The sequence below is a fragment of the Schistocerca serialis genome, chromosome 1, assembly GCF_023864345.2.
Source record: "Schistocerca serialis cubense isolate TAMUIC-IGC-003099 chromosome 1, iqSchSeri2.2, whole genome shotgun sequence".
Taxonomy (NCBI): Eukaryota; Metazoa; Arthropoda; class Insecta; order Orthoptera; family Acrididae; genus Schistocerca; species Schistocerca serialis.
Window position 1 is genome coordinate 179,382,028 of NC_064638.1, and position 16,847 is coordinate 179,398,874.

The 16,847-nt window shown below is 40.0% G+C and overlaps 1 protein-coding gene across 1 annotated transcript in view; it reads left to right on the plus strand.

Annotated features, from left to right (window-relative positions):
• The window catches only part of LOC126458427 (uncharacterized), a 255,352-nt gene that overhangs the window by 179,531 nt on the left and 58,974 nt on the right, over positions 1-16,847 (plus strand). The window contains exons 6-7 of the mRNA XM_050095509.1: positions 2,792-3,017; positions 9,223-9,381. Coding sequence (XP_049951466.1) covers positions 2,792-3,017; positions 9,223-9,381 — 385 coding nt within the window. The remainder of the gene's footprint in view (positions 1-2,791; positions 3,018-9,222; positions 9,382-16,847) is intronic.

Consider the following 16,847-nt stretch of genomic DNA (forward strand, 5'->3'; position numbering starts at 1 on the left):
GACTTGCTCTATCCATTCTGCTACACTGCCTTTAAAATGACCCATTGTTCACGTCTGTACTGTATATTTATGAAGTTATTAATTTTCTAAGGTTATAAGTATGTCTCTGAGACATCTCTGTTAGTATATCACATTGTTACATAACTATATTGGTTCATGTACAGTTATTGTGTGAGTTGTACTTCCGCAACCCTTATGGGGCCTCTCGCCAGGCCTGGGCACATGGTCCACATTCGACAATGGCTGCAGTCAGTTTTGGACACAATAGGCCACCTCCTGACCTGTGCTTACATCAGCGTGTGTTCTGTTCATCAGTTTGGACAGAAAAGCGACCAGTTTGTTATCTGGAGTATTTTGTTCCAGCAGATTCCTCAATCTGCTATGCACTGTGACTCCCTGTCAAGGACTTGCCTGTTCTGCCATGTCTTCCTTTCAGTGGCATGAACCAAACTCGCACATGTTCTTTCATGCATAACTCAGAGGACTATTGTCTTACAGGCTATACAAGGTCTGAGAGAGCAGAGCTCATTCTCATTTTGCTGGTGTTCATTCTTCTGCTCATATGAGTTACTGGCTGGTTAAAGGGGTTGGTCATCTGCTGTCATACCTACGATGTACAGTAGTTAATTCGAGGATAACATTTGACACATTACGTATCTGCATGCAGTGTGGCCCACATGCTCTGTGCCATTATCAATCTGCATAATGAAGTGAGGCTGTACTTATGGTCTGTGAACCATGTTGCTAGTTAAGTTTTCTTTGTGACCTCCATGCTTCTCCTCCCCCCTCAGGTAGGGACAACCCCCCTTTTAGATACTGGCAATATTTGTGCCCTGACATTTAAATTAGTGTGTGACTATTCTTTCTTTTATATTTATTTTGTTTCTCATCATTCACTCACACAAAAGTATGCTGTTTTTTGTGTGGAAATAACAGTGCCTGTCCTTTGTACTTTATTGCTAATAACACAATATGTGGGGAATCACACTGTGGTGTGTCTGTACATTAATTATTTTCTATTATGTCCTCCTATTCCTTTCGAAACTCCACTGCTCCAGGAAGCATGATCAAATCACTGCTCCAGGAAGCATGAGCAAATAAATTTGGAAGCTACAAACTTGTTAATGAGATGGATTCCAATTACACTTTATGGTAGACTGTTGTCTTGCATCTTGGCATTATTAATACGCATACATAAAATGGGGATAGAGATTATTGACATTACAGATTCCTCACAATAATACACACAGTAAACATAGTTCCGATTCACCGATCACCACGTACAGTTAAATAATAACATGAAAGAAGGTACTAATCCAGATTGTTGGAAGAGAACAGAAGACTATAATGAGAACGCTATAATAAGAGGTCACACTACATGATTGTAGCACTTCAGGTGATGCAAAGCTATACTACTAAAAATATGAACAACAGAGAATGAAAATAAGAAAACAAAACAAGATCTTGTGGCTTCTTACGTGTTGATGACAGTCTATAGACTACCCCATAAAACAAATATGCAAGTTTCTGGGTAAGCATTTAGTTTCACTGCTGCGCACACAGGCCTACAGCCATCCTTATGATCTTATTTATTTTGTGGCTACCATTTTCGGCACCCTAACGTGCCATCTTCAGGCTGTAGTTGATGCTGAAGGGATTGACACGATCCCTCTTTATACCGCATCAGTGGCCAATATAACTGGTTATGCAGACTATCTATAAACTTTGATGTCAGCACTCCAACCATCAACTACACACTGAAGATAACGCATTGAAGTGCTGAAACTGGTAGCCACGCATTTCATTTTCTTACAATAGTAAAAGGCTGTGGTCCCTAAGACCTCCAGTCAAAAGGAAGAACGTACAAAAAATTCCCTGGTGTCTTTTAGACAATGCTAACATGATCCATAAAATTCAGGGGATTCTGCTATAACCAAACTTTGTCTTTGGGCCATATACCACTCTTTTAGTGGTAATATTTAATGAACTGCTCCCTAAACTGATCCCTGGTATATTATTTTCTTATTCTTTAGTTGAAGCCTATCTTCAGATGGTTTCCTTTCCAAAACCCAATTAAAATAGGGAAAGAGAAGGAATAGCAATGTACTATCGCCAAAAGTTTATCTGGAATTTTTTTCCACAAACTGGAAACATCTCATGAAATCTGATGATACAGAAGAATGATAAAAATGAAATAGGTAGACGCTGTAATTAATGAAGAGGTACTGAAGTGAATTGAGGAGAATATAAATTTCTGATGTAACTTGCTTAAAAGAAGGGATATTTTGATGGAATACATCCTGCAGTATCAATAAATAGTCAATTTGATAATTGAGGGAAGTGTGAGAGGTAAAGTTTCAAGATATACTACCATGGAGAGTTGTATCAGCCCAGTCTTTGCACTGATTAGACCACAACATCAGTAGTGGAAGAACCACTCAAGGCTTATTTAGATAAAAATTAAGTCATTTCAATTGGAAAAAGTCTACATGAAGTTAATCACCCATAAAAACTCTTTTTATGAAAGTCTAGACTTGTTTGAAAACACATTTATAGGAAAATTATGTTAATAACTTTGAGGTCTCCATTAAAAATGTAAAGAAAATTTGGTAGTTGTATGTCTGCTCTGTTAACATAAAACATTAATACCATGCCATGTTTATTGACTTCTAAACAAAAGATAATATTCAGCAGAATTCTAAATGTAATGTTTCACACAATCTGTAATTTTAATGTGAAAACATTTATTAATGTTCTGATATTGTCTCATAAGCTTTCTTACTTCCAACAGACTGTAGTGAATCTTGCACCATTTCCATTCCCGGAGCTGAATGAATTGCGGGACAAGTACCTGTACAACATAACACCTTGGACACAGAGTGTTTCCACTGCAGCTAAAAGAGGTCTAAAGATATTTTATAGTGATGATGATGATGAAACAGATGAGGATGATGAGAAGATTGCAGTAGCTGCTGCGTATGGCATTTCAACCGTTTTCAGGTCACCAAGGAGAAAAGGTGAGAAATGCACTAGGAAATGATAGCAGTCTGAGAACTGTTAATAAATTGTAATTTTATGTCTGTTGAATGGCCAGTTACTTTCTTCTGCTTGTGCTGGTGTTGTGTACTACTGTGTATTGACAAAAACTTGCACTACCTTTTGAGTGTATTTGACAGCCAACACCCAAGATAGTTGCATTGGTCTGTTTCCATCTTACACATTATAAGCCTCCAAAGAGTAAAAAAAAGTTAATGTTATTAATTGATTCATTCACACATCATATTTCATAATAGCCATCGTGAAGGAGACCCATTGGGGATGTGGAACCAGTCAACTCATGTATTAACAGATACAAAGCAACCACTACTTGGGCTACTCCAGTAGAGTAGACTCACAGCGTATTATGAGTAGTTCTAATATATTTGCACTCATAATTATGGTAATACTTCTAGGTTATTTATGTATGCATATTAGGGGGAAAAACCAGTTGCTTTGAAAAAAGAAAAGAAAACAGCTGTTTCTTTTCGTATACTACTCAATTGGTGTTTGCTCAGTGTTGGATAATAACAGCGAGCATTTGTGTAACTTCACATAGAGCACTATCAGCTGTCCATATACTGACAAAGTTAAGATCTATATACTTATATGAATATGTTGTCTGTTCTTTCAGACATGTCCAAAAGAACAGACACCATTGATGACCTACAGCTGTCTAGAACAAAATTAGAATTATGTATTAATACCTTCAGCTGCTGACGGGAGTTGATACATATCAACAGGGACAGGTGAAAATGTGTGTCTCGACTGGGACTCGAACCCAGGATCTCCTGCTTACATGGCAGATTCTCTGTGCATCTGTGCCACTGAGGGCACAGATGATAGTGCGAGTGCAGGGACTATCTCGTGCACGCCTCCCGCGAGACCCACATTCTCACCTTATATGCCCACACACTACATTCATAGTGTCCCTACCCAACACACTCATTACTCATGGAAGACATTCTTACCAAGTCTCGTAAGAGTTCAGGTAAATATGTGTGCATTCGCACAGAAGAGGAAGGTCATGGCTGGTATTGCCAGAACTATATACTTATATGGATATGGTGTCTGTTCTTTCAGACATGTCTGAAAGAACAGACACCATTGATGACCTGCAGCCATCTAGAATGAAATTAGAATTATATATTAATACCTTCAGCTGCTGACGGGCGTTGATATATATCAATGGGGCACGTGAAAATGTGTGCCCCGACCGGGACTCGAACCTGGGATCTCCTACTTACATGGCAGACACTCTATCCATCTGAGCCACCAAGGGCACAGAGCATAGTGCGACTGCAGGGACTATCTCCTGGATGCCTCCCACGAGACCCACATGCTCACCTTATATGTCCACACACTACATTCTTAGTGTCCCTAACCAACACACTCATTACTTGTGGAAGACATCCTTACCAAGTCCTGTAAGAGTTCAGGTAAAAATGTGTGCATCCACACAGAAGAGGAAGGACATGGCTGGTATTGCCAGAACTGTATACTTATATGGATATGGTGTCTGTTCTTTCAGACATGTCCTTGCGCATGCACAAATGACATACACATGGCTCTGTTATCCCTGGGTGCTGAAACCTGACTGCATTGAGTAGTGATATTGGCTGGGATGGGTAGTGGGAATACAGAAGAAGCATAGCATGGGAACAGGGAGGGGTAGCAGGCAGAGGTTGGGGGAGGATATGGTAGTGCTGAATGTGGGAGTGTGCACGGATGTGGTGGGAATAGAGCATCATCTGCTAGGTGCAGCAAGGGGAGAAGAGGCCATCTATCCTTTTATTTTTCTTTACTTTTCTCCTCTCAAAAATCACTCCCTTCTCACCTGCTTACCATGCATCCTGCAATGCACTGACACCATGCCACCATGTGGCAATTATCCCACCCATGTACTTGTGTAATACACAGCAATGTGTGAACATGAATCATAGGTGCTGGAACACCTTGGATCTCATGTTCTCACTTATATAACTATTCCTAGTCCCTCAGATATGAATATTTTTGCATGTTGTTGTGGTCATGCCTGCATGGAACATGTATTTCTCACACCTCATCCCTTCAAAACCTCTCCCCTCTCCTACCTCACGTTCATGTACATACCATACTGACCTTGCTCACTCTTTTTATACCTGCTACCCATTCTCTGCACTCATATCTACCCACTGACTTGCATACTTGTACAATTACCTCCCTTATTTTTTTATTTCTTATATTGGTTTTGATCTCATGCCATTTTCACAATGAGTCCCCCTCCTGTCCCTACCTTTACGCTCTTCCCTGCTCTTTTTCCAGACTCACACATGCCTTCGGGGTCAACTGCTTAGTCCTTTCCCTACACACACACACACACTCACACACACACACATATTTCCTCAACAGGCAGCACTACATCATCTCTCCCCACCCCTACCCTGCTACCCCTTCCCCTCCCTGCTCCATTTCTCTCCTGTACCTCCATTTGTACACACTAGCTAAGATCACTGCTCGTCCCAGAGGGGTAACAGTGCCTACACAGATGAGTCATCATCTGTGTGTGAGTTGTCCATGCATGCGCGTGTGTGTCTGTGTGTGTGTGTTTCTCCATCTAATGAAGGACTTTGTCTAACAGCTAAAAGCTATCAATCTAGTGCTTCTTCTACATTGAATAATGTCTAACAGCTAATAGCTGCACCGAGCGAGGTGGCGCAGTGGTTCGACACTGGACTCGCATTCGGGAGGACGACGGTTCAATCCCACGTCCGGCCATCCTGATTTAGGTTTTCCGTGATTTCCCTAAATCGCTCCAGGCAAATGCCAGGATGGTTCCTTTCAAAGGGCACGGCCGATTTCCATCCCTGTCCTTCCCTAATCCAATGAGACCAATGACCTCGCTGTCTGGTCTCCTTCCCCAAAAACAACCCGACCCAGCTAATAGCTATCAATCTAGTGCTTCTTCTACATTGAATAACAAAGTCTCCTAATATTCATATCATCACTGAAGTACAGCAGTCAAAGAGCTGCGCAATACAATATTCACAGAGGTCTAGAACTTAATCCCACTTTTGTCTTTATAGCCCCTCCCCATTTTCTAATATTATCCTGGCAGTAATGTGATACTAATTTATATCCATTTAGATGCATCTGTCTTACTTTTTGTGAATTTAAAACAATGTTCTGCCATGCAGCACATCTTTATATACAGGGTGATTATAATTAAAGTTACACTTTCAAACCACTATAGAAGTAACACCACTGGTCCAAATGACATCAAATTGCAATGGAATATTATCAGAGAAGGGGGAAAACGTATGGCAGAAGAAAAATAAATAGTTACAAAATGTAGCAATAGATGGCACTGTAAACATTTTAATAGTGGTCAGCTACAAATGACAAATGAATCATACAATAATGCCTAAGGTGTACGTTTGACGTTAAACAAACTGTACTACTCAGTGTGCATGGGTATACAGGTGTGATACTGTTCATTATGTAAGCTCACCCATCATGGCAAGGGTCATATCACATTGGATGGGAAAAATTGGTTTTTAATTGTCCTGAGGCAAAACACCACATAAAAAAGCATCAATCATAATCAAATAATATTATTAATTTCCATGTGACTGGTGCAAAACATGTTGACTACGCTGTCCACCATTTTCTGTAACAAGTTGAAATCACATTTTCCACAACTGATAGAAGTGTTTCCGGAGTCACGTTCAGAATGTGTTGCGCGATGCATGCCTTCAATGCAGCTGTTTGCATTCAGAACACTGAACACTTCATCTTTCAGATAGCTCCATAGCCAGACGTCATATGGATTAAGATCAGGTGATCGGGATGACCAGGCTGTAGGGAAATGGTGACTGATAATTCTAGCATTTCTGAAATGGTGCTTCAGCAGCTGCTTAACTGGATTTGCAATGTGCGGAGGTGTGCCATCTTGAGTAAAAATGACCCCATCCACACTGTCAGAGAGCTGGAGTGACGTGGTTGTGCAAAAGACACTCATAGCGTTTAGTAGTGATGGTACAGGTAACAGGACCGGAACCACCGGTCTCTTTGAAAAAAAATGGCCCTATGATAAATGATGCAGTAAACCTGCATGACACAGTGACTTTTCCAGGATGAAGTGATACTGGTTGATTTGCATGTGAATTTTCCATTGCCTATATTCGACAATTCTTTGTATTGACATATCCTGTCAGATGGAAGTGGGCTTTGTCTGCCCACATAATCTTCCACAGACAGTCGTTGTCCACTTCCATGTGAGCAAGAAATTCTAAAGGAAAGGTCTCTCTTGCTGGCAGGTCAACAGGAAGCAACTTGGGCACATGGGTAATTTTGAATGGGTAGTAAAGAAGGATGTTTCATAGGATTTTATGCACCGTGTCCATAGGTATGTTCAATGTTCGGGCAGTTCTCCACGCACTACATGTTTGCACACCACCACTTGTCTCCTCCTGCATTGCTGTGGCCACTGTTTCCACTGACATCGAATCAGTTCGTTTCCTCCCTCTACCAGGTTGCACAACAAAAGAATCTGTCTTTTTGAATTTCCGAATCATTTTCTCCAGACCCATGGCAGTCATCGAACCAGTCCCTTTTTTCAAACCTTTCAGCATCTGGAACGTCTGCAGAGTGACATGTGCACTGCCATCATTCTTATAATGCAGCTTTACAAGCAGAGCACGATCCTGCATTGAGACAGTCATGGCGAACATCGCAGATGTGAAAGGAGGAAAAGCTATGTACACAGCATGTTTATACCAATTTCAATGGGTCATGCGCATGATAGGTGCTTTCATTTATGTATTGTGACATATACAGGCTTGATCAATTTTCACACCATTTTTTTCTTCTACCGTACATTTTCCCCCTTCTCCAAGAATATTTCATTGCAATTTGACATCTTTCTGACCAGTGGTGTTATTTCTACAGCATTTTGAAAGATTAACTTTAATTATAATCACCCTGTATATGATTAGATTTTTCAGTAATTTTCAATAATAAAGACTCAAAGCTTTTCTGTCTGACAAAATTCATTTCAATAGCTCTTTTGTTATATTTCTGGTAAGCAGAATAAAGTATGCGGCTTAAATTTACATTCTGTTGTAATCACAATAATAAACAATGACTTGTTTGAAGAAACAAAGGAATAACAGGCATTAGCTGTGGGGGAGTGGGGAAGGTTGAAAATTTGTGTTGGATTGGGTTCAGACGTGAATCTCCTGCTTGCTAGGCCGATGCACTGACCACTGCACCATCTGGACACAGTGGTCATCAGAACTGCACGAACTGCCCTAGCACGCCTCCCATCAGATCCAAATTCTGAAACTATCCGCATAATGTGAATTTAGTGCCTCCTTGCCCTGTAAGGACAGACAACACATATATATAATGAAGGTGAGGAAGGCAAGGATCTCTTCAGTGCTGATGCACACCAGGCTTGAACTCTTATGGGAATTGACGAAATGCTGCAAGTAGTGAAGATAATGGGCAAGGGGCATGACGTTCGTAGTATGTAGAGAGGTTCAGAATTTGGATCTGATGTTAGGTGTTCTAGGACAGTCTGTGCAGTTGCAATGACCACTGTGTCCGGATGGCACAGTAGTCAGCGTATCTGCTTAGTAAGCAGGAGACCTGGGTTTAAGTCCAAGTCCAGCACAAATATTCAACTTTCCCTATTGATTTACATCAATGTGCACTGGCAGTAAATGTCATTAATACTTTATGTCTCGAATCATAGTGGCTGCAAAATTAAAATGGTGTATCTTCTTTCAGGCATGTCCGAAAGTACACACACCACATATATACTGGCTATTTTATTTAACAAAAAGTTATTCTTAAAATATAAAAACAGTCACAGATATGAATCAAAATAATTTAGTAGACATTTGTTATACTGCTTCGTGTAATTAATAATTGGAAGTACAGTGAGCTCGAGATTCTATGACACACAAAATATCTTATCCAAAAATAGTGCATTATACGTAATGATTAAATTGTTGGATAAATTCAATTATTCATTAGAAGTTAACGTTATTAAGCAGAACAATACTTTATTAACTATTTACCATCATTATTTTTATTAATTTGTAAAAAAGGGTAAGTTACCCACAAAAAATAGTGTTAAGAGCTGAATTATGCCTCACAATTATTTTTTGTCTTATGAATTCCTGTCAAATTGTTAACTAGATGGCACCCAACGTGAACAGACATCTTCAAGTTTATCAGCTCTGAACTATTCAGGGACAGTGCCTGACAGAGAAAGACTTGCATTAGATATCTCAGCACTGAAGCAGCAATACGCCAAGTTACGTGAGCGACAGAGGCAGGCACACATAATACTTACAGGTAGGTGATGTCTTATGTTTACTTTGATAGTACTTTGTTGGTTACTAGCTGATGATTCCATTTTGCATCCAGTTTGATTGAAGTCCTGCCACACGCACATATAACTTCATTACTCAGAGCCACTGAAGGATGCACTTAGGATAGTCATCATAATATTGTGCATACAATTGAATAGTCAGCTTGGTTGCTACCCTGAAGACTAGTTGGATGCAGCTGTCCACGCTAGTCTACCCTGTGTAATTCTGTTCCTCTCAGCATAGCTACTACAACCTACTTCTATTTGAACCTGCTTGTTGTATCTCCAACCCCCTCCACCACGCACACACACACACACACACACACACACACACACACACACACACACAGAGAGAGAGAGAGAGAGAGAGAGAGAGAGAGAGAGAGAGAGAGAGAGAGAGAGAGAGAGATAGCCCTGCAGTGTCAAATTAACTATTTCTTGATGCCTAGGGTTGCACCCTATCAGCCTATTTCTTCCGTCAGCCACATTATGTCAAAAAGATCTTTTCTCCCCAAAGTCACTACCTTCTCATTAGTTAATGCTTCTACAGATCGTATCTTCAGCATTCTTCTGAAGCAACACATTTCAAAAACTTCACTTTTTTCTTTTATGTAGCATATATAGACCACAAATCTCCTCCATATAATGCTTCTTCTTCCTTTTCTTTGATATATCTGCCTTGTGGCAGGTACCTATTGGGCGCTCTCAACTTCTCTCTGTCCTCTGCCTCTTCTGTAATCTGCTGCTAACTTCAACCATTTTTAATGTTATTTAACATTCCAAGCCTTCTGCTCCCACTTCTCCCTCTTCCTTGCAATCATTTCCCAATATCTCTCCAGAGCAGGCAATTTCTAGAAAATATGTGTCCCAGCAGAGATGTTTTCCACGTTTTAATTATTTTATCTAGTTTTCTTTCCTCACTGATTCTTAGAAGTTCTTCTTTATTCTTCATTCTGTCAGTCCACTCATAAATATCTACGTATTTTCCTCCGTTTTGATTGTCATTGATTGACAAAGCACTTGGTGAACCTTTTTTCCAAGTTCTATCGGAATTAATTCTGCTCCCAAAAAATCTTTCACCATTTCAAAAGCTATTTGAGTCATATTTTTACTTTTCTTATTTTCCAGCACATAGCTTCCATTTTGTGTCACCCAGTTTTATAGGTACACTACATAAGAGATTTTACTTGTTCCATCATATTTCCTTCCCATTTTGATGGAACCTTCATATTTAATGTTTCTCATCACTTTTTGTCTTTCTTACATTTCTGTACATTCCATACACTTTTCCAACTTTTGCTGTCCTTTTCCTCATAAAATGTAATTCTGCCACTGATACAGATCTCACTGCTTGATGATATGAGTGCTTTGTTTTCTTTGTCCATTATACTCCTAGTATTGTACCTCTTGCTTTTTCTAATGCTTTGTTGTTAGTTTTTCAGTGTAAATAGTGAAAAACATTTATAGATACTCAAGTCTAGCACTTCTTCCAAATCTTGTGTCATCTGTTTCTTCATTGCCCATCCTTACCACCGCGTTTTGTCTCCTTTCTTCTGACCTCTCTGTCAAATGCTTTTTCCAGTCAGCATAACATATGTACACACAGGATGACAATTACTGAACAATTATTGAACTAAATTAGTTACAAACTACAGCATGCATACACTTTTTTCCACATGCAAATGTCACTACAGGTATTCGTATTTGGGTTATGACATGTTTGATATGCCTGTCATCATTGGCAATGATGTGGCGCAGATGAACAGCAAAATTGTGCATGACCCACTCAAGTGTTGGAACATTGATAGTGTCGATGACATCTTGAATGGCTGTTTTCATCTTGGCAATGCTTTTTGGATTATTGCTGTACACCATGTCTTTAAATATAGCCCCACAAGAAGGAGTCACATGTGTTAGATCCAGAGAATATGGTGGCCAGTCTACGCTCATGCCACTGGTCTCTGAACACCCCAGAGTCAGAATACGGTCCCCAAAGTGCTCCTCCAGGACATAAAACACTCTCCTACTTCGATGGGGTTGAGCTCCAGCTTGCGTGAAACACATATTGTCGAAATCAGGGGCACTTTCAATATTGGGATGAAATCAATTTTCCAAAACCTTCATGTACTGTGTGGTAGTCACCGTGCCATCAAGGACTATCACCCTGATTATTCTGTGACTGGACACTGCACACCACACAGTCATCATTGAGGATGATTGAGTGATTGATTTTGGCATGAGGATGATTGAGTGATTGATTTTGGCAGGGAAGCTAAAACAGCTTTGTTCTAACCCGCCACTGCCTGCACCGAAACCGAGTTTATCACTCCCTGTATATCTAGTAAAGCCAACTAATGCCCTTGAATAGTGCAAGGAGTCCCTTAACCAGTTTTTTTTTTTTTTTTGTTAGACACAATTTCTTTAGGTCTAGTCCCAAAAATTCTGTATCTCTTGCTCTCCAATGCCATGCATTCAAAAATTTGATGTGATTCAGTTTCTTCATTCGCATTACAGATCCTATATTTAGGATCTTCTCCATTATACCCATTGTATGTAGATGTTTTTTGAAATTCCCAAGGCCGGTCATCAGTCCAGTCATGAATTGTTTAATCTATTTCCTGTTCAATCCCAGGATTGCAGAGCTTCTTTTAAAACACAGCTTAAGCATCATTACTGTACTATGTTTTTGTTTATAGACCTTGATCTTGTATTCTACATGCCGTTTACTAAGCCAGTTCTGTAGTTCTAGTTTGATCATAGCCTTTGTCAGGACATGTTCCAGTCCAATGAATGGAGTCTTTGCCCCCATCCTGGGCAATCTGTCAGCTTGTTTATTGCCACTGCTCCCTGAGTGGTCAGGAACCCACACTAGGTTTACCCTATTGCTTGCTGCTAGCTCCACCAGAGCCCTATGACATTCTAAAACAATCTTAGATCTTGTTTGCAGGAGCTGCCAATGATTTCAGGGCTGCCTGGCTGTCTGAATAGATGTAGATGCTATGGTCCTTGTAGCACCTATGCATATTCTCCTCCACATACCCCATTATTGCAGTAATTTCAGTTTGGAATACCAAGGCCAGTTTTCCCATAGAGATGACGCCCTCCAATCTTGGCTTTACCCTGTGCACCTGGGCCCCAGTGCCTTGGTCTGATTTTGACCCATCAGTGAACCGGACAATGTCCCCTGTACAGTGTTGAACTGTTTTTTTCCCACTGCTCCCTGCTTCCTATTGTAATATTGTAAGGCTTGTTGAAGCAGTTGGGAGTTATTATATAGTCAGCTGGCATTTCCCCAGCCATTCCTATATTTACATCACTCACTATTTGAGTGTGTGATTCTGGATATCCCAATGACATCCAGTTTTTACCAGTCTTAAGTCTGTATGCCCAGCTGCTGCCTCCATCTTGACACAAAGTTATAGTGGAGGCATCTTCAGCATTGCTTCCAACCCAATGGTTGATGTGCTGCTAATTCCACCTGTTATGTCTGAGCAGGCCAGTCTCTGCACCTTAGCAAGCTCCTTAGCTGCAACTCGCTGTCCTACCTTCTTCCACCACACTACGGCCCTGTAGGAAACCCTAGGTCTAATCACCGTGGTGTAATCCAGTGCATACCTCTGGGGCTTAGGCCCCAGTTTTTACCACAGTCCCTTCTGGTACTCACTAGAGTACCTTTTGCCTTGGAGCAGATGCTCTTAATGTGAGGGGTCCATGTTCGTTTCTCATTTAAGGTTACCCCTAGATACTTCACTATCCCCGTCACAGGTAGTTTCATCAAAGAGCTTTGGATTCCAACTTGAGTGTTGGATATGTTTCTTCATGAATGACATCACAACAGTCTTCTTAGGATTAACCCTTAGATCCTGCTTAATGTACCAGTCTTGCACAATGTCTAATGCACCTTTTGCCATATTCCTAACTGTGTCAGTAAATTTGCCAAGTGTTACTATGACAAGAGACTTCTCAATCACGAAATGTAGGTTCTCAGTCCCACAAATGTGCCAGTTTTGCTTATTGATGAACCCATTCATATTAAAGTGGGCTTTGTCACTAAACCAAACCACATTCACATCAGAGCCCTGTTCATCAATTCTGTGGACAATAGTGTTGACAAAACACAATTGCTGTTCCATGCCCCTGTGGCTTAGTGGCTGATGGGTTTGAATTTTGTGCCGGAAGAGATGCAGAGCTTCAACAACAATTTGTCACGGTGTTTCTGGTTGATTCCCACCTGTTGTGCAGCTCATCTGATCAATTTTCTGGGACTGGTTTGAAACACAGTGTGTGTCTTCTCAGTGTTTTCACCCTTTTTGGATGACTGACATTGTCAACACTGTCATCATGAACACCACCCATTCTTTCAAAGTTGCAAATCAAATTCTGGATTGTTAGCACAGTTGGACCAGTTGTTTTCAGCCTGAACTTGCTCACAAACTTCCTTTGAGCCACAGTTGGGCTGTTACTGCTCGCATAGTAGGCCTTCACAAGCGCTATACACTCAGGCATGCTGTACCATGACATTTTCATGTGCAAATGCCAACAACAACAAGGCATGTGTGCATGTGCATACTAATTCCCATCATGCTTCTCAGCCAACCATGCAGTTTGAATGTTCTAATGCAAACCATTCAGAACTTACGACAGTTTTATTTCATATAGTTCAATAATTGCGAGCACATACATCCCTGTTAATTTTTGGGTTTCATTGTCCTATCATCCTCAAACATTCAGTAGTATCTTGCTATATCTCACACAGAGAGAAGCTTTATAAGCAATAATAAAACACAGGTAAACAAAAACAAGGGTTTATTATGGCCACAGTAGAGAGATTTAATAATGAAAGAAAAACTCTTCTCAATAAAAAATAATACACCTCAGACACTAGTTGGCATATGCCAGTAACACACACACAAAAATACACCTCAGACACTAGCAGGCATATACCAGTAACACACAGTGAATAAATGTAGTGGGCCCTGAGGACTATGCCACTGATAATCCCTAATGACATAGGTTTAGCGTTCGGCATAGTTGGCCAACAGGTACATCTTATCACTGGAAAGTCATAGGTCCCGCAGCAGTGGCTTCCGACTAGGCTCTGACTGATGCCTCTAAGAGCCAGCGCATGAATTGGCACAGAGCTTCAGTGGAGTGAACTGCTGATGTGTTGGCTGGATCCGTGCTATATAGCCAGGGTGCAGAAAAATTCATGCTGATCCAGTTCAGCACATGTGACATGGTGGAGGAAATAGGCCCCTGACATGGAGGACCTCCAGTGACACTTGCCCTACTGTCTGTCCCCTTGTGTTCGACACAGTCTGGGGAGGCAACACCGTGTGCATATGCAACATCATGATGCTACAGTGTCTGAGGGGGCCGATCCCTTTAGGCGAACATCCAGTCTGTGGCACATCTAGTGCTCCTTTTCCTTTTCGCATCCAAACAGAACCTCTCACATGTTTTCCTAATTTATTCTTCCTAATATTCTGAGCAAAAGGCTACATATGCAATTTGTTAAATGTCATGCAGAATTAATTATACTATAATGTTTCGATTCTTTGATGCTTCATTTCTATGTAAAAGAAACTGCAATAGTTTTAACTAAATCTTCAGGCCGTACGCACTTATCATGTATCGTGTTGATAAGGTTGGTCAGTCTACATATTGCTCTGTTTCTCAAGGCCTTTAGAGTTTCAGCTGGTGTTTTATCACAGCCTATAGATATTCTCTTTCTGAGATTCTTAATGCCTTCTAATTTCACATCTCTATATCTTTGCTCCACAGTCCATTTTGTCACATTGCAATTCATGTATGACCTGCTTGTGCTTAGTATACTTCTTCATTATTCTTCTTCCATGCCTGTTTCTTCTCTTCTCTGCATGCTTTCATCTTTCCGTTTTTATTGTGTATGCCCTGTATACTGACTTTTCTTGGATCTTGATTTGTTCCATCTTGGGATATCAACTAACTTTTCCTCCTCATTAGTTAATTTTTTTAGTTCATTATTCACTATACTGTCCTTTTTTCTTCTACAGAATGGCTATTCTTCCATTTAACATGTTTATCAATTTTATATAATATGGTCCTTTACTTCTCCAATATCTTCATCTAAGACTTTCATAATTCTATTTTCAGTAATATTCCATCTGTCTGGTACAGTGATACTTTCTGCAGAATCTTGCTGGTTTGCTTCAGCGGTTTGAGAGTAGGCATTCGATCATTCAGTGTTCAACTAAATCACATCCTATTTTCTTATCAGCTGTCTTCTTTTAATATGCTTCACCTTTGTACATACGTTTGCTGCCAGCAAGGTATGATCTGTATCAGGATCTCTTCCAAGGAAGGTTTCAGCCAATTTGATGCGGTTTTGGAATCTCTGATGGCTTATAATAAAATCTATCTGTTATCTTTTCCTGTCATTACAAGTTTTCTATGTATGTAGCCTTCACCAATGGGTCTTAAACAAAGTGTTTTTAATCCAGAACTCAAAGCAATCACAGAATGTTATTAGTTTTTCATCACTTCATGTCTTCCCCGCTTCGTATTCTCCATCTATACTATTCTGTTTACTTATTCCTACTATGATATTCTAGTCATCCATCATTTTTTCATATAGTCCCATTACATGTTCATATTTTTTATCAACTCCCATGTCCTGTATCAGATATTTGCATGCAGACTTAGATTCTCAGCACCTTCAGTGCTAGCACTCTTTCCTTCAGTAGTATAGCATTTTTTATGTTTGTATCCAGATTTTTCTTATTTATGAGTCCAGTGTTATTTGTGTTTTCCTCTCCTCCTATACTATAAATTGCTATCAATAAGTCTGTGAAGTCATATACTGGAGGATAAAAACAACACCTTTAAGGTCACAGATACACTTTCACAGTGATAAGCAGATGACTAGTGTGTGTTCCACCTTTCATGGTGGGTGGCAGATGGTAGGGATTTAAAAACATTTTCATTGGGAGTTGAATTAGAATTTTCCCTTCCTTGAGTCCAGGACCACTCCAGTACTTTGAGAGAGTATGCTGCACATTAGACAAAATTTTGTAGCCTTCAAATTTGTATAATGTTTACAAATTTCTAATTTTCAGACAAGCTTCTCTCACTATTGCCAGTCTGTATTTAGTACCCTCTTTATTTCTGGCACCATCAGTTATTTTGATATCGAGTATATGATAAGTAATTCTTGTTACATGTTTTAATTTCCTGTAACTCTGTTTTATAAATTTTGTAAAGTAACATTATTTCCCTACTTTATTATTGCTTTCAAAGTGTCATTAAACTTATACATGTGTTTGAAAGACTGCCTTTAGAATTAGGGCTTACAATTTTTGACTGACAGCCTTTTGCAGTTGTTACCATCATCTAGATACCTGTTTCAATTATGACATTTCCCCTACCTAACCTGTTATGACAGCCAATGTCACGGTACCTGCTAAATATT